Here is a 20,000-nt window from a genome sequence, read left to right on the forward strand (position 1 = left end):
CTCTAGATTTTCTAGTTTGCAGTACTAGATGAATGAGACTCCTTCATGCTACTCTAGATCAATCAATCACTTCGATTCCAGACACTGAAAAGATTCAGTAAATCCAGATTTTGTTTTCAAATTTTGTGGCTTATTATTGATTTCAGATTCTAGTTTTTCCTGATTCAGAAACCATCCAGTAATTCGAACATTCCAGATCATCTGACTTGCTTACATTCCAGTGATTCCTGCTGCTTTTAGCAGCTGATCTCGTTACGTTTCCAGAATTCCATATCTGATATGTTTACGTTCCAACGATTCCGAATGCTGTTAGCTGCTGATTCAGTTACGTTGCAGTTATTCAAGATACAGAATCCGCTATCCAGAATTCCAGATCTGATCTGTTTGCATTCCAGCTAAGCCATTCCATTCTTATAAACAACTGAGTCAGTTACCCTTCAAGGTTGTCTGAATGTCCATCTGTAATTCCAGAATTTGCCTTTGTATTCCAGAATTTGCCTTTGTTTGCATTGATCCATAAAAGGCATTGTTATGAAATGATCAGACTTTTTCGTGACATGTTTAGAAGGTCAAACTGTGCAGCTGAGATTCCAGTGTGCTAGTTCGTGGTATTAACTGTTCCAGATAATTAATCTGATTGTTTAAAGTCGTCATTAGTTTGAGCACTGGAGCTCAACTTCCAGATATTGACTGTGGGTATTTGGAAGTGTCAGAGATCATATTCTTGGTGCTGCCTGTTACCAAAAATGACGTTTGTAGTTTAAAATCGATTGTAATATAAAACCAGAATCATGACTTCCTTGAATTTGCCTCCTGAATTTTAACTGTACCAGAAAAAAAACTGCTGAATGAATATTCAGTCATTTAAGTCCAGAATCTGTTTGAATAACCTAAACTGACGGCAAAAACTTCCTCTGTTTATTGGAATATCTCAAACCCACTCCAGGAAGTGCTACAGAAAGTGACCCTGGCCTTGTGAATATTCCAGACTCACTCCAGAAAGTGATCCAGAATATAATCTGGAATTTTATGGCATTCCAGACTGACTAAGAGGATGCCCCGGAGCATGAGTTTCCAGAAAGTGTTACATAAAGTGGCTGGCTGTGTCAATATTCCAGACTCACTCCAGAAAGTGTTCCAGAATATACTCTGGAATTTTATGGCATTTCAAACTGACTATGAAGATGCCCCAGAACATAAGTTTCCAGAAAGTGGTACATAAAGTGACTGGTTATGTCAGTATTCCAGGCTCACCCCAGAAAGTGTTCCAGAATATAATTTGGAATTTCATGACATTCCAGACTGACTAAGAAGACGCCCCAGAACATGAGTTTTGCAGTTTGAATACTCCAGAAATACGTTTCCAGAATCTAACTGTTTATCGTCGCCTGCGCGGAGTGGCGATGTCAAGCCGATGAGACTGCGCTGGATAATCATCATCTGCTCGTCACGGACGACTGGAAAGACCTGGAAAGCCTCCAATTAACGAGGAATCCTCAGGGTCAAGCCCGCAAGAGGAGGATTTTGGCGAGCCAGCCATCCAGAAAATGATATTGCAGTTCGCAGTGTGGCGCTTCCGTGGAACTAGGGATGGGTGTGCGTAGCCTCTGTTATGATGCCCTTCAATTTATGGTGACGATGACGAAGGCGAAAAAGAAGAAGCCGCCGTCTAGACGGGCGAGGCAGATCATCCGTTTTGAAGAAAATAGGCAGAGAAAGATGGCGGACCGTTAAAAAAATTGCAGGGGATGGAACCCAAAATAATAGGCGGCGGTGATGACTTGAGTCTCATGCAGGTTCCAGTGTCCAGGATATTTTTGCTTTTGAAGTCGTACTCTCTCTCTCTCTCTCTCTCTCTCTCTTCTCTCTCTCTCATCATCATCATCAATACAAATATTAAATTCATATCTCTCTCTCTCTCTCTCTCTCTCTCTCTCTCTCTCTCTCTCTCTCTCTCTCTCATCATCATCATCATCAATACAAATATTAAATTCATATCTCTCTCTCTCTCTCTCTCTCTCTCTCTCTCTCTCTCTCTCTCTCTCATCATCATCATCATCATCACTTTAAATATGAAATTTATATTATCATACTGTTAGTGGAACTTCCCCCGACTTTATCTTATGACAGCATAAAGTTATTTGAACCTCTCTCTCTCTCTCTCTCTCTCTCTTCTTCTCTTCCTTCTCCTCTCTCTCTCTCTCTTCCCGGATCTCTCTCTCTCTCTCTCTCCATAGAAAACAGCCTTTTTTACTGAAAAAAAAAATCAGCTTCCCCGAAGTTCTCTTCAAACTGAAGAGAAGAGGAACGACATTCATCCAACCAAGGTCACTGACCTCCACTATTTGATTGGTCTCGCCTGCGCCCCTCCTTGAGGTACGCCAATATAGAAGCAATAATGGCGGAGCCCTGTAGTATACGACGCCGGGCTCTCGACGTCGCCAGCGATATACGACGTTCGACCTGGGTATTCTGCGGCCGATAGATAATGACCACCTGGAGTGGGGTATGTTTTGCACGTCATTCTTTGGGTACATTTCGCCCATTTTTTTTTTTTATTCTATTTTTCATTAATTTTATTTTGTAGTGATTATATTGAGACAAAGGTGGTTAGGAATTCTTTTTTCTTTTTTATACCTATGTACTCTGTGGGAAGGTTATATTTTTCGTGCAGGATTATCTGATGATTTTATTTTTGTATTTTTATTGCTGAAGGGCTTTGCAGTTTGGTGAGTTCGCGCGCGTGCATGCAGTACATGTATACGCGTATATATATATATATATATATATATATATATATATATATATATCATATATACATATATATATATATATATATATATATATATATATATATATATTATATATATCTCACCACCGTGCCATTTGATATACACAAGCATTGAGCATTAAATGTCGTTTAATATCCATTTCGCTCTACTTCTGGAATGTCATCGAAATCCACGTTTGTTGCTTACTGTATATATATATATATATATATATATATATATATATATATATATATATATATATATATATTCGGACACATTGCTGTGTAATTGTAAAAAATAAAAAATAAAAATTTCACGATACTTTTTAGTGTAGCTAATTAAATTACTCGGAAATCAAGATATTTCAAACGCACGCAAATTCTGTATCATCATTCCTAGATGAATCCAGTTAGATTTCATATTAAAAAAATTTTTGTATTCTTTATACATTGAAGGCTTGATTTTTAGGTTTTCAAAGGATATTTTTCATGTTAAGTTCACGAATTTTCGTAGTATTTTGATTTTATATGAATTTTATTTATATGTTTTATATTTGTAGGTCTTTTCTGTCAAATATTCTTTGGATCTCGTATTTCAAGTCTATAATGGCCCCTGTGGGCTTTTTCCATATGAATAGGGTTCATCTTTTAAGTAACAATAATAATAAATATATGACGGTATTGAGATATGAAGACATGTTCCAGTTTTAATGCATTATAAGAAATTATTTCAATTTTATGTATCATATTTCTAGGTGGTTTATTTATTTATTTATTTATTTTTGTTACAGGAGCTTAGTTTCAACAGTCCATGTAAAGCTATCAAAAAAGTTTCCTGTTTGTGGAAAGAGATGGTATTTGTTTTAGCTAACCAGTTCTTGCTAACAACATATGATTATTTCATAAATATATTTGCCTGCCTACAGGCTATCGATGAAGAGGAAAAAACTGGTATTGCAAAAAAGGTTTTTTTTTTCAAGACAGTTGTAACTGTGATAAGATTTTTACCAATTTGCTCTTTCATTGCTTCACTCTGAGAAGTGATATATATATATATATATATATATATATATATATATATATATATATATATATATATATATATATATATATTACAGAATATATGTTAGGTAAAGTCCACAATGAAATGCTTGTTTCAAAACATAGTATATAAGAATATTAAAGAATATATATGTACAACGCTTAAAGTGTTCGTTCAAATGCTTTGGATTTTCTTTTTTTTTTTTTTTTAGTGATCAAGCCTACAGCAGTTGGACGAAAGGGGACTTTACCTAACATTTATGATTAGTACGATATGGTACTTTTATTTTTCACATATATATATATATATATATATATATATATATATATATATATATATATATATATATATATATATATATATATATACATACATATATATATATATATATATATATATTTATACAAATTAATATAAAGAGGTATATACATATATATATAACATAAATATATAATGTATACATATATGTTTATACATTACATATATATATATTTGCCTGCATGTTATGTATGTATACAGATGTCTATGTCAGTTTGTAAACCTATATAAACCATGTATTTGATATTACTCAGAAGATACTAAATTTGGAATTATTACATCTGCGCTGTGCAATATTTCATTTTTATAGAGGGAAATTCACGACGTGAAAAAAAAAAAGAATAATGGGAGGTAGAGGGAGAAGAAGGTATACAAAGCAAAAGAAATTAATAGAGAAGAAAGATAGTTGGATAGAATAAAGGAGCAAAATGGGTGGGTGGGGGGTTGGGGGAAGGGACACCATACCTCCTATACGGTCTGATGGGCGCGCAAAGTGAGAGAAGATGCACCCCAGTGGTTTTGCCCCCGTTGGGGCATATTGGGGTTTCTCCTTTTGAGAAGCTTTCTCTCTCTTTTTCCTCTTTGGTCTTCCTACCTTTTCTCTCTCCCTCCCCACCACCCCCAACCCCCCACTTCTTCTTCTTCTTCTTCTTCTTCTTCTTCTTCTTCTTCTTCTTCTTCTCTCATATAGTGTTTAGGAAGCTTTCCTTTGTCAAGAATAGGTATAGGGAAGACAACTACGACAACAGTGGGCCTTTTGTTGCTTGTTATAAGTTGGCAGTGCTCTCTCTCTCTTTCATCACAGGCACAAATTTCTCTTGATATTTTCAGTGTTATCTCTCTCTCTCTCTCTCTCTCTCTCTCTCTCTCTCTCTCTCTCTCTCTCTTCACGTTATCCAAGGGATACTATACAGACATTTCTGATTCCTAGGTGTATGTGTTTGTGGGAGGTGGGGCTGACTCCTAGCTTTCGGATGGGAGGGAAAGAGTTAATTCAACCCCACACCCTCTCCTCCCCCTCCCCCCCCCACACATACTACCCTGCATTCTGGAAGAGTATGCAACAGCGACCCAGCGAACCGCTGGTCATCCAACCGCTGAAAAGCATGCATGCATGCAAGTTTTCAAATGCGATCGTTAAAAGCAAAATTGTTGCCGGAGGTGATTCCTTCCAGTTAGAAAAAGATATTACCATAAACTGTTAGAAATTGGCCGTGTCTGTGTGTGTGTGTTTGTGTGTTGTGTGTGTGAGGAGTGTGTGTGGGGGGGGGGGGGATGGGTGTTCGTCTTGAAGATGACTTCAGAGAGTATGAAGTCATGAAGATATCTTTTTGATGAAGTCACCGCGTAATAATGGTGTAACGTCACATCGGTCCAGTGTCAGTTATCTATTACACAGAAAAAGAACTGATTAAAGATGACTGTTGAAATGCTTGGGGAGAGAGAGAGAGAGAGAGAGAGAGAGAGAGAGAGAGAGAGAGAGAGAGAGAGAAAGTCATTCTTCTCTTACAAGCGATAAGTATCAGATTCGAATCACGGCCAAGGTTGGATTGATAATAGACACTTTCTATAAAAAAACCCATAGTGAACGATGTTCCTAGTAGTTAGTCGATTATAGTGCGGTTAGTATTGGGCTGAAGAATGAGCGGTATATGCCTAAACCACTCGCCTTACCTCGGATTCGAACGCTGGTTTTTCGCCTGTGAGGCCTTTAGGCTGAGATGCATACGAACCAGTCTGTCTCGCTTAGGACTCGAGCCTGGTCCCTATCACTACCATGACACACACACACATACACACGCACACACACACGGATCACTAACAATGGGAATAAGTAGGGAAAGTCCCTTCATACATCACAGTCAGTACCTATGACTAGTTCCTCTTTTGTATTCCATTCTCCCTTTGTTCGTCATTGCCACAACTTAATTTAAGGAACCCTTTCGAGAGAGAGAGAGAGAGAGAGAGAGAGAGAGAGAGAGAGAGAGAGAGAGAGAGAGAGAGTCGGTTTATTTTTCCTTACCTGCATTTTCAGGTGAAATGCAAATCCGGATTTTGACTTGTGTGTTTTTTTTTTTATTTTAAGTGAACTTTCTCTTATATATATATATATATATACTATATATATATATATATACACATATATATATATATATATATATATATATATATATATATATATAAATCTAACATAGAAATGAATATTTTTAAAGAATATATTTCCAGTAATAATAAAATAATCTGAATTTTACTGGAACGAATCTCGCGCTTTCTCTCTCTATACCATATATATATATATATATATATATATATAATATATATATATATATATATATATATTATATATAGATTTGTTCCAGTTAATTTCAATACATCCCCTGGATTACTTTTTTTTTTCTTTTTTTATTAAACATCCGTCCACCTTCAGGTTAGCACCGTAAGAAAAAAATATCAGTGTAAGTCCGTGACTGGACGTCCTAAAAGGCAAATTATATTTATTCAGAGCGAGCACGAAGCGCAGGACGGTAATAATTCCCTAGCTGGCTACCCTCGGGCAGATCCAAGATGGCGGCGCCGTGTTTTTGTTGCGAGTTCATAGCCTGAAGTAACCGGAGTTCTCATAGCCTGAAGTCACTGGGACCGGGTTAGCGGACTTTTGTTCCAGGCGTGCCTTTGCACGATTGCATGGTGCTGCTTCTGCCTCTGCTGCTGCGATGTCTCTGTCACGGCTGATGCATAGCAAGCAGAAGAGAGAGAGAGAGAGAGAGAGAGAGAGAGAGATTGTTTGCCAACTCGTAGTTTACTCCAGAGTTTGTCGTCAATATGTTGCATAGAATGCTGACATAGAGAGAGAGAGAGAGAGAGAGAGAGAGATATTGCTTGACAACTAACTTCTGGTTCACTTCAGAGCCTGTTGCCAGTTGGTGCATAGAATGCAAATGTATGAGATGGCTAGGCTGACATACTTTCAGAGAGAGACCTACCTTACATTACCTTACATCTTGTTCGGGTTTGCCCCAGGTCCCTCAGTGTGAGGCACCTCTAATGTCTACCAGAGAGTTGCTAGTACATCTTCCGGTATATTTTTGCATCTTCCAATCTTGGATGGTCTGGGATGCAGTTTAGATATTTGTCGAGCTTCTTCTTAAACACATCTACGCTCACTCCTGATATATTCCTCAGATGAGCTGGCAACGCATTGAATAGACGCTGCATTATCGATGCTGGTGCGTAGTGGATTAATGTCCTGTGTGCTTTCCTTATTTTTCCTGGTATAGTTTTGGGCACTATTAATCTACCTCTGCTTGCTCTTTCTGATATTTTTAGTTCCGTGATATTTTCTGCTATTCCTTCTATCTGTTTCCATGCCTGAATTATCATGTAGCGTTCTCTTCTCCTTTCTAGACTATATAATTTTAAGAATTGTAGTCTTTCCCAGTAGTCTAGGTCCTTAACTTCTTCTATTCTAGCTGTAAAGGACCTTTGTACACTCTCTATTTGTGCAATATCCTTTTGATAGTGTGGGTACCATATATCATATTGCAATATTCAAGTGGACTACGAACATATGTTTTATAAAGCATAATCATGTGTTCAGCACGTTTTCTTGTTTTGAAGTGCCGTAACAACATTCCCATTTTTGCTTTACATTTTGCCAACAGAGTTGCTATTTGATCATTGCATAACATGTTCCTATTCGATCATCACACCAAGGTCTTTAACCGCTTCCTTATTTGTGATGGTCTCATTATTAGGTCCCTTATATGCATATAGCTTTCTTTCTCTGTCTCCATAATTTATTGATTCAAATTTATCAGAGTTAAATACCATCCTATTTACCTCTGACCCAATCATATACTTTGTTAAGGTCTCTTTGTAGAGCGTTCCTATCTTCATCACAAGTAATTTCTCTACTTATTCTTGTGTCATTCTGCGAAACTACTCACTACCGAATCCTTCACATTATTGTCTATGTCTTCAATCATAATAACAAACAGTATTGCAGCTAAACACCGTACCTTGCGGCACACCGGATATTACCTTGACTTCATCCGATTTCTCGTCGTTTGCAATAACTATCTGTTTTCTGTTGTGTAAAAATTCTTTTAACCATCTTCCTACTTTATCCACGATATTGTGTTTTCTAATTTTCTTCGCTATGAATATTATGGTCTACTTTATCAAAAGTTTCTTTTTGCAAAGTCTAAATAAACCACATCTGTTTCATTTCCGCTTTTCATATTTTTGAATATGTTCTCACGGTGGACTAACAGTTGGGTTTGTGTACTTTTTCCGGGTACGAAACCATGTTTGTCCTTGTATTAAACAAATTATTTTTTATTCAAATTTTTGTTTCATAATATTTTTCTTCATTACCCTTTTCATACACTTTCATAATATGTGATGTTAGACTCACAGGTCTATAATTACTTGCCTCTAGTCTTGATCCACTTTTTGAAAGTAGGGGTAATATATGCTAATTTGTGCTCAATCATAAATCTTGCCTGTATCTATACTTTGTCTTAATAATATTGCAAGTGGCTTTGCGATAGAATGAACTACTTTCTTTAACAAAATAGCAGGAATTCCATCAGGCCCTGCAGCAGCTCCATTTTTAATTTCATTAATAGCCTGCACAATATCAGCTTCATTAATATCTATGTCAGCTAAATATTCACTATTTTCATCCCTTACTTCTATATCATTATCTTCATTATCTATTCTAGGGGTGAATTCTCTCTTATATATTCGTTCTGCCAGTATGTTGCAAATTTTCCTTTTTTTTCATTCGTTAATCTCCCATTCAATTCTCAGAGGGCCTATTTCTATTCTTCTTTTATTCATCTTCTTCGCATATGAGTATAATAGCTTGGGGTTTTGCTTGATATTTAATAGGGTTTTTTCTTCCAAGTCCCGTTTTTCATTTTCTTTTGATTGTATAATCTTTTGTTCTGCATTTTTTCTATCTTACTTTTTAGTTCTATAACTTTCCATGCATTTTTTTCTTTTGCAAGACCTTTTTTCCACTTTCTGATTTTCTGGAACAAGATCCTTCTGTCTCTTGGTATGCATGAATGATGTTTTACTTTTCTTCTTCGGTATATATTTTTCCACTATTTTCTCCAATATTTTTATATAATATCTCCGTATTTACCCTTATGTCATCACTTACGAAAATGTTATCCCAATCTTTGTTTAATTCTTCATTAATTTCTGACCATTTTATATTTTTACTGTAGAAGTTGTATTTTCCATATCCTTCCCACTTTTTCATTTCTTGCTTATCTCTATTTTCACTTGCTTTGGAATGAACTGTTAATTCTATGACATTATGGTCTGAAATATTCGCATTATAAACTATTATTTCTTTAACATAATTCATCTCGTTCACAAATACTAGGTCTAAAGTATTTTCCTTTCTTGTTGGCAGGTGATTTATTTGTTGAATGTTTTATTCTAGTAGCATATCTAATAGCTTTTCCAAATTGCCTCTTATCTTCTGCACTACTATTACTCTCTTTTTTATATGTATAAGTACAAACCACAATCTCCTATTCGTTCTTTCCATTCTACGAAAGGAAAGTTTGAAGTCAACCAGATAGGAGAATAGTCCAGTCCTTGTGATTTCTACATATATCATCCAATTTTTCAATTCAATTAAGTAAGTCAAACTCTTTAGTATTAGGAGGTCTATATATTACTATGTTTCATTAATTTTTCAGATTCAAATTCTACCGCTATTAGTTCACATTCTGAGTTACTACATTCTCATATATTTTTCCTTGTTTTTTGTCTTTCCCATATATTGCGGTTCCCCCTTGATTCCTATTTTTTCTATCTGATCTATAAGTTTGGAACCCTTTTATTTGATCATCATTCCCAGTCTCTTGGGAATACCAGGTTTCACTTATATTCATTATATCTATTTTTCTTTTCATTTTGGGCGGTTACGTTCTTTCTTAAGTACTCTATTTTTCTTTTTGAGTTACTCTGTAACTAAACCCTGCGCATTCATCACTATGATGGTTTGCGTGTTTTCTCCTTCATTTAATACTGGTAGTAATAAGGATTTTCCCATGTCTCTTTCCTGTTCTGGTATGTTGTTCTTTTTTTTCATTTCCAGAAATTCTGACATTAAAAAATCCAACTTTTCCATAATAATATTTGATCTTCCTTCATCATAATTATTAATTTTGTGTCTGAATCTGCAATTTTCTCCGTTTCTGCAATATCCTCTTGCATAATAAATACAGTTATTATCTCTTGAGTAGAATTTCGGAGCTGATGCTTTGAAATTTTTTTGCTGACACCTCTGCATATCTCATTGGTGGTTTGCTTTTCTCTTTTACCTGATATTCTTGATTTCTCTCTTTATTTGTTTCTTTCTTATTTTGGATTGTATACTTGGTTGTGGGTTATTTATTTGATTATGATTCATGGCTACAGGGTGCATATATTTGCATTTTTTGTCGAACTTACATCCTTTTCCTTCTTTTAGGTTTTTTTTTTGTTACATATTTTGTGGGGGAACATGCAAGAATCTCTGCAATCATCCCCATATCCATCTAAGTATGTGCACATTTACCATATATTTCATAGTTTTGACATATCTTAGGATGTTTGTAGTAACATCTTTCTCCAAATCTGCAATTCCCTCTTTTCAAAAGGTTGCAGATTTTGTCTTTCTTGTCTATTTTTTTTTCCTCTTTCCCGTCATTGTATAGATCTGGTAGAGCCTCTTCGGGATTTGCTTTTCTGTTGTCATATCGTAATTTATTTCTCGTAGGTATGCTGCTTTTATTTGCCTCATATGTAGTATCAATTGAGTATCTCTGCATCCATACTTTTATCTTGTTCTTGTTTTCTTCCATTATTTTTTTCTGTCATTTCATTTTTGTTTACTTCTCTTCCGTTTTCCTCTTCTTCTTCTTCTTCTTCTTCCTTCCTCCTCTTCTTCTTCATCCTCAACTATTTGTACATTCAATCTTGATTTAATAACATTGTCTATCCATGATAGACATGTTGAACAAAAAATCTTGTATCTTTTCTCAAATCTTGTATTACCTCAGCACACTGTGGATGGGTCGGAATGTTGCATGCAGCACCATTTTTCTGATTAGGTTTTGTGGATGACTATGCTATAACCAAACCTTACACAGTTTGCATGCTTTTGGCATTCTTTTTCCTAATGCATCAATTAGGATATTCACAAGATTCACCTTATTCATTTTCTTTTGTCGGAATATGTTGGTTTATGTATATTTTCTTTATGAGTCTCTTGACCACTTGGATTTTATTTGGAACTTCTTCAATTATTTTCAAGATGTTTTCATTAGATTTGTTCCAGTTTGAAGGATTATATCCTTCTAATATATCTATGAATGCTTTTGTATCTTTTTGGTTAGGACTGTTGCTGATTTCATAGATGAGAAATGCAGTCCCTTCCTGCTACCTCATCGTATTGCGAATCTGCTAGACACGCCAAATTACGCCACCTCTTACCGCAGTTGGAACTTACTGCCATCTTGTTCTGATTTATAGTATTACACTGATAAACTAACTTAGAAGACGCTTTATCCTACTATTTTCACACTAATCTTATCACCGATAGTTCACGAACACTTCTAGATATTTCTCAAATTCTAGTCGTATGTTAAACTTGTGATATCTGTTGATTAATTTGACTTCACGCGGGTACGACTCACCAAGCAAGATGGCTACTTCGAAGAGAGAGGACGAAGAGAGAGAGAGAGAGAGAGAGAGAAATACCAATACCAATACCAATACTAATTATCTAAGTTGAAGTTTGAGTTAACAGCGAATGTGTATAAGAACTGCAAGATCGATATAAACGAGAAAGTGAAAAATGTCGTATTAACTAAACATCAGTAAAGTGGTTGAGAGGCATTGGTGAGGACTGTGTATATCAAACACATAGATAGATAGATAGATAGATAGATAGATAGATAGATAGATAGATAGATAGATAGAGTGGAAACCCACTTTAGAAACTAGGTTTCATTTAACAAGGGTCATTCGTGAACAAGTCTGGTTAGAGACCCAGATGAACTTTGATATAATCACCCGACCACAGTTAATTATAAACCTGTATGACAGATTACTGTTCGTTATCGAACTCTGGATGACTTATTGATAATTACGAGTTATAATGCCATCCTGGTGAATTATTGATAATTACGAGTTATTGTGATGGTGTTGCAATTATAATTCCGTCAACTGGTTAAGCATATTTGGAACTTTTTATCTTTTTATTTCTTTATAATGTTTACCTCTTATGGGGTATCATTTGATTGGTTGTATTGTCAGTGTCATTATGAATATGCAATGCAATGATTCATTATCTCATTATACGGTTGGGAGTCGTTGCTCTACTTCCCTCCCTCCTCACCCCCCTCCCCCTTTCTCTCTTTTACCTCTCAATCAAATCTTTATTGACCAATGGTTTTGTGACGCCATCAGAACTTTTACCAATCCGGTGGGTCATTTAAATTTTGTCTCTGTTTATTAAATCTATCTTGACTTGACTCATTCTTACCTTTTATTTATTTTATCTTTATTGCGTCATTTTAATCATAGATTTAATTTTTACTTACTTGACTTTAATCCTCCTCACCCTTAGGGTGGTGGGGTTAGTTACGTCAGTGCACCTCATACGGTGCACTGTAGGCATTACTTAAGGGTCTCTACAGCGTCCTATCGGCCCTAGCTGCACCCACTTTTATTCTTTTCACTGTACCTCCGTTCATATTCCCTTTCTTCCATATTACTTTCCACCATGTCTTAACAATTGATTCGTGGCACAACAGCGAGGTTTTACACGTTCCTCGTTGGAAGAGTGGGTTACGTACTCGCCTACCGATTCGGTAGTCGTGAGTTCAATTCCCCGTTCTTCCAACTTGGAATCGGAGGAATTCATTTCTGTTGATTAGAAGTTTATTTCCCGATATTATGTGGTTCGGATTCCACAGTAAGCTGCAGGTCCCGTTGTTAGATGACCACTTGGTTTCTAGCCATGTCAAAAATCTTATCCTTCGGCCAGCCCTTTATAGGAGAGCTGTTAATCAGCTCCTTGGTGGTCTTGTTAAACTAAGATACCTTTATTATTCATCTACCTGTCACAGCTTTCAAACCTTTTTACTGTCAATATCCGTTTCAACGCTGAATGACCTCATAGGTCCCAGCGCTTGGCCTTTGGGCTAAATTCTACATATTCTATCCTGAGATGACCCACATATTTGGTAATGTGGTAAAAAGGATCAGGAGGACCGGTGTGGATCTCTGGATGTTTCCAACCAACAGAGAACGAGACCCTAGAACTAAGGTCACTTTGAAAATATGCGAATGCCAGATGTTGCTATATAGTTAGCAGTTACCTCCCATTGTTAAGGCGAACTGTAACATATTATTACGCAGAAACTCAGAACTACCTGCCATTGTAATAGTCTGAAGTCTCTTATTTATTTTTTTATCTGAGCACAAGGGTCATGCCCAGTGCATAAGAGAAGGTCCACTTTCACATAGAAATACGATGCACTAGAATACGGAAAGTTCGTAGGTACCAGCAATTGGCCTTTGGCCCAAATTCTGTATCCTATTCTAAGACATCTAATTGACCTACGTTTTGGAGTAGACTTTAGTGAAAGCGGCTTTCTCGGAACATCCTGCGCATATTTTATTTTGTTTGTTGAAGCAATGTCGATAATGTTTGTAGTGACAAGCGTATCCAAAAAAGAGCAAAGAATTCGAGAAGTTACGAGGGCATTGTGGCTATTACAGTTGCATGCGTCTCTGATAAAAAAGTGACCAGTAGATTCTACATATATATATATATATATATATATATATATATATATATATATATATTGTGTGTGATTAACGGCAGCAGTTTCTCCTAAAAATAAACGCAATTGTTTTCAAAACTTCCATTTTTTATTCAATGGTGTTTGTGTCGTATACAAAAGGATTTAGAACGAGAAGACAACGAAAGCACGATATAAGACACTAATAATTACAATGATTATTTCGAGGGGTGCGGTTGCTAGCCTTTCTTGCTTTTCGTTCCGTCTTATTAGACTATGGTGGCGGCCATTTACAACTGGGTGGACTGGTGGGCGGCTGGCACCACTCGGTCACTGTGCATTGATAATAATAGTAATAATAATAATAATAATAATAATAATATTTATAATAATTGAAATAATAGTAATAACTACATTAATCCTTACCTGCATTGCTCGACGCGGAAGATACACTTGTTGAGATAGGTTCTCCCGTCGGAGGCGCAGACGGGATCGTAAGCGCTGGTGCACTTGTGGTCGCAGTTGGCACCTGTGGCCCTCAGGCACTGCTCGTCGCTGACGACGTACACGTCTGGGGGAGGAGGGGGAGATAAAGACCATCTCTGTACTGGAAAGTGTAGGGGAATGCTATCTGGTCTTTGCACAAGATTCTCTCTCTCTCTCTCTCTCTCTCTCTCTCTCTCTCTCTCTCTCTCTCTCATGACTTAACAATATTTAATCAATAAATATGAGACCATTAATAATTATGAAAATTAAAACGGAACTGCATTACTATTACTGAAATAAATTCTCTCTCTCTCTCTCTCTCTCTCTCTCTCTCTCTCTCTCTCTCTCTCTCTCTCACCTTTTCCGCAGGTCTTCCTCTTCATGTCGCAGGAGTTGGAGTAGATGACGCCGTCGCTGCCGCAGACCGGCTTGATGTCCTTCGGGCAGGGCATGTTGCCGCAGGACTTGGCGGTGCCCTTGGCGGAGGCCGCCCCTGGGGAGGGAAAGGAACAGGACTCGTTGTAGTGGTCAAAGTCTTATTTTATATGGCTATAGTGTAATGTATATATATATATATATATATATATATATATATATATATATATTATATATATATATATATACGTATTAATAAAGTAAACAAAATTATGAGCTAAAATGGGTCAAGTGTAATAAGTCTAAAAGCAAGATCCAGTTTCACAACTATATTTTTCCTCCTCCTCCTCCTCCTCCTCCTCCTCCTCCTCCTCCTCCTCCTCCTCCTCCTCACCCTAGCCCTCCTTCTCCTAATCATTACATGACCGAGACGAATGTAAAGATAAAAAAAAAAAAAGTAGAATCAGAGAAGAAGAAAAACGCCTAATATCTTGAAAGGTCCCGCCTCTGGGCCCCGGAAGTCATCCCGGAGCGAAATAGGACCATTTAAGAGCTCTTTTCGGGGGCATCTCTTTGGGTATGTGGGTATGTGGGTGCGTGCATGGACCTCACACAATGGGCAGCCAAGGAGAGAGAGAGAGAGAGAGAGAGAGAGAGAGACTTAAATTCCAAAGCACTTGACAGAGAAGGCGACTATATGTGTGTGCGTGTGTATGTATATATGTATATATATGTAGTATATACATATACACACACACACACACACACATATATATATATATATATATATATATTATTATATTATATATATATATATATATATATAAATATATATATAATATATATGACATAGAGAGAGAAGCACAATTCGTAAACCTTAATTCAAATGATGCCCCGAGTTCTAACAATACAACTAATGATGAAGATAACGGTAATACTAAAAATAAAAAAAATAAAAAATTCTCTCATTATCACCGAACTTTTGGTGACAGTTATGATAACGATGATGACAGAGAGAGAAAAAATTCAGGTGGCAGCTGTACTAATGAATGCCATGACACTTGAGTTTTGTTTTGCTTTTTTTTTTTTTTTTTTTTTTGTTTTTTTTTTTTTTTTTATCCAAATCACCTCACAGTTGTTGGGCCTATTTTGGCTTGAACATTCACATCTGTCGTGGGATTTTCTCAAAGTTATTTTTCTTGTTTTTTGTGTCGTAATTATTTTTTCCAGTTTATTCTATTTTTTATTATTTTTCTTATACCCCGTATGGGGGTTAGTCCCATCAGTGCACCTTATGCGGTGCACTGTATGCATTTCTTCAAGTTCTTTGTATTGTGCATTAAGCTCCTAGGTGCAACCCCTTTCGCTCCCTTTTACTGTACCTCCTTTCATATTCTCTTTCTTCCATCTTACCTTCCAACCTCTCCTAACAGTTGATTCTTCGTGCAACTGTGAGGTTTCCCTCCTGTTACCCCTTTCAAACTTTTACTGTCCATTTCCGTTTCAGCGCTGAATGACCTCGTAGGTCCCAGTGCTTGGCCTTTGGCCTTAATACTGTATTTAATTCAACTATTTTTCTTCTATATTGATTCATCTGTCTTAATCTTCTCGGTAGTATGTGTTCAGATGTTCTGTTGAGTACGCAGTGCATCTCTACTTTTGCTGATGATCAGTTGTGTGTATAATAAATACGGTGGTTATATATATATATATATATAATATATATAGTATATATATATATATATACACGAGTATATATAATTTCCTCCCTACCTCTCTCTCTCTCTCTCTCCTCTCTCTCTCTCTCTCTCTCTCTCTCTCTTTATAACAAAAGTAGAAAGTAACCTATTTACGTTAAACGATAACCAGACAAGAAATAATGGATGGAAGCTAGAGCTGAAGAGATACAACACATCCCACTTCGGGAACTTCTTGACATACAAGATATGTGAGATGTGGAATAAACTGCCACCAGAAGTTGTCAACAGCAACAGTGTGGAAGAGTTTAAAAGAAAACTAGACAAAATCATTAGAAGGATACTGTGAATGAACAGTAAAACCTGCTCCTAGAGATAAGTGAGCACACGATCTCTCCTCGGAAGGACTAAATAGTCTTTGAGATATCCTAATCCTTGTAACTCCTTTTAACTCTCTCCCCTTATTTACACAGGAATGTCATTCCACGCAGAGAACTTGTTTTCCCGCAAATCACTTGCAGCTGCAACATCCAATTACAATCTAAATAAGGCAGAAATATGCCCCAGCTTTCCCAGGCGACTCTCAGTACCCGACTTATGCCCAATGCCCAGGGCATTTTGTTTATGACAGTTCCAAACGCATACTGTTCGCCCCGGAATGGAGATGGTTACTGTCCGGATTACTGTCATTGAACTCAGAGAGAGAGAGAGAGAGAACGCGCAACTGTGTAAGTGTTACAGAGAGAGAGAGAGGAGAGAAGCAAAAAATGCCTTTTTCTGTGTATAAGAGAGAGAGAGAGAGAGTGTATGTGTGTCTGTGTGTGTGTGTGAGTACATGCCTGTGTAATTATGTTACAGAGGTGAATAATGCCCATATATATTTTTGTGTGTATGAGAGAGAGAGAGAGTGTGTGAGTGAGTACATGCTAGTGTAATTATGTTACAAAGGGGAATAATGCCCGTATATATGTTTGTGTGTATGAGAGAGAGAAAAAAAAAACTTGTCTGTGTAATTATATTACAAAAAGGAGGAAAATGCCTGTGTGTATAAATGCAAGAGAGAGAGAGAGCACTGATTCTCCATATTTTAACCTGTGGGCCTTCTCTGCAAACCCAGCATGGGTAGCTCATTGTAATTTTGCTGTTGGCCAAAGAATCTTAAAATATTCCATTACAGATATTTGGTTCTCGCCATTTAACGTTCGCTCATTTCTTTAGCGTACCTGGGAGACAGAAAGAGAGAGAGATAGAGAGATTGCAAACGTCATGGGTCGATGATTTTTCGCGTCATTGAAGACGAATACATCAGTACATAAGACACATATTACATATTTCAAGATTTCTCTTTTTGATGTATCTTCCTCAATACGTTGACTGACGTGCGGGCCGGGATATCTGTCTTACGGGCAATTTGACAGACAAACATGGACTTTCACCCGAATGATTTTGGCTGTATGTATATGTCAAATTTTGCATTTTTTTTTAACCATTTGACAGGTAGTTGGTGTTTTCATTCCTTTTTTTTTTTGGGGGGGGGGGCGGGGGGGGCATACGTTGTTATATGCGTGGAGAAATCTGTAATGACGGGCTTCTAAAGACGAGGGAGAATGAGGTAGGAGAATTGAGAAAAATGGAGACTCAAATTCCAGTGGGAATCGGAGATTCCATTGCGTATTTGTTAGAGAGAGAGAGAGAGGGAAGGGGTGAGTAAAGATCTCTAAATTCTGTTGCAAATAGAGTTTGAGAGAAGCACTGAGCTTGAATTGTGCTCTCCAGTGAGAGAGAGAGAGGGTGAAGGAGACGGTCGAATATAAACGTCTACCCCAGCCTTCCTATCGGGAAATCTGATCTCAGACTCGTAGGAAGACCAAAAAAAGAAAAGAAAAATACGCGGCATTTTTCGGATAGAGATAATGACGAAATCTGTTACTTTCGACGTCATTCAGTGCGAAATTGGACGATTGGTCTCTCTAGAAACAATTTATCTCCCATCAGGAGATAAATTATGGAAAGAGATCAGTACTGGACGCGTACGGGTCACGATGACGGTGCGGTGCGTTTCCGGTGTTGCCATATTGACGCATGCATTGATGCCAAATTTAGTGTCAGGATAGATTTTTTTTCGATACTTGTTTTTTGGCTTTTGAGAAATTTTGCTTTTGTGTTTTTTTCTGAAGTATGTGATGACTGACAAATAGAATTTCGAACAGAGAGAATTGGAAATAAAAAAAGCGAATAAGGCAGATGAATAGAGAGAAAAATTGTTATAAGGAGAAAGGTAAATATACAGGAACTAAGAGAGAGAAAGAGAGAGAAAAAAAAACTACGATAAATATGAAGCTGGGAGCGTTAATGGTATAATAACAGGATAAGCTAGGGAGAGAGAGAGAGAGAGAGACCCTTAGATAGGCCCACTCTGTGATACCCTGATAATTGTATATAGCCTAGCCAGCCATGAATATGTATGGGCAATAAGCCCAACGGAATTTTCATTTTTCTTTCTTTTTTTTTATTTTAGAGGTCACCTTCCCGTGACCGCGGTAATTGCAAGTTCGAGGGAGAGAGAGAGAGATAAAAGTTCGTATCTTATCCAGTTAATTCTCTGGCGCCGTGGAAGCATTTCAGATAGGCCTACAGATTGTGGTTAATTGCTGTTTTTTATATATATGTTCTGGAAGACTTGGGTAGACATAGAAACGGTGTAGTAGATGTTAGGGTATTCAACGGTATTTCAGCTTGTTAAATTGAAGAAGTTTACAGGAGAATAAAGTCTCTCTCTCTCTCTCTCTCTCTCTCTCTCGCTCTCTCTCTATATATATATATATATATATATATATATATATATATATATATATATATATATATATGAATAATTATCACATCACCGTGATTCACTTAAATTAATTATTCGAGCATACAAATGTCCTTTAATATCTAATTCGCTCTATACCCTCGGAATTGGATATATTTTGTCATATATGGTAAACCGAAGGGGAATAATATTATAATGTATATATATATATATATATATATATATATATATATATATATATATATATATGTATATATATATATATATATATATATATATATATATATATGTGTGTGTCAGTATTAAGTAAAAAAACTGCACGTGATAAATGTATACTTAGTAAACTCTGGAAATGTGATAATTAAATACTACCTACTACTAAGTGCTTTCGTGTATTATGTACGCATCGTCGGCTTACAAAGATGTAAATGTGTGTGTGTGTGTGTGCGCGTGCGTGTGTAAGTATCCAGACCTCCCACCGTGTTGAACCTAAGTTCATTATTCCTACCCTTTTGAGAACCTACCCGTAAAGATCTCAAAAGCTTATCTCATAAATAGCAATGATAACAGCGGATTTCCCTACAGCAATTCGACCATTAGCTGTTATTATCGTACACTTGGCTTCCTCTTCTCATGTGGAGGGTTGCTCGGGGGCGGGGGTAGGCAAGTGTGAGAAGTG

The 20,000-nt window shown here is 36.7% G+C and overlaps 1 protein-coding gene across 1 annotated transcript in view; it reads right to left on the bottom strand.

Annotated features, from left to right (window-relative positions):
* The window catches only part of LOC135209120 (serine protease inhibitor dipetalogastin-like), an 86,265-nt gene that overhangs the window by 25,516 nt on the left and 40,749 nt on the right, over nucleotides 1-20,000 (bottom strand). The window contains exons 2-3 of the mRNA XM_064241759.1: nucleotides 14,796-14,930; nucleotides 14,378-14,522 (exon numbers count right to left, since the gene is read on the bottom strand). Coding sequence (XP_064097829.1) covers nucleotides 14,378-14,522; nucleotides 14,796-14,930 — 280 coding nt within the window. The remainder of the gene's footprint in view (nucleotides 1-14,377; nucleotides 14,523-14,795; nucleotides 14,931-20,000) is intronic.

Source organism: Macrobrachium nipponense, chromosome 37 (genome assembly GCF_015104395.2).
Source record: "Macrobrachium nipponense isolate FS-2020 chromosome 37, ASM1510439v2, whole genome shotgun sequence".
Classification (NCBI taxonomy): Eukaryota; Metazoa; Arthropoda; class Malacostraca; order Decapoda; family Palaemonidae; genus Macrobrachium; species Macrobrachium nipponense.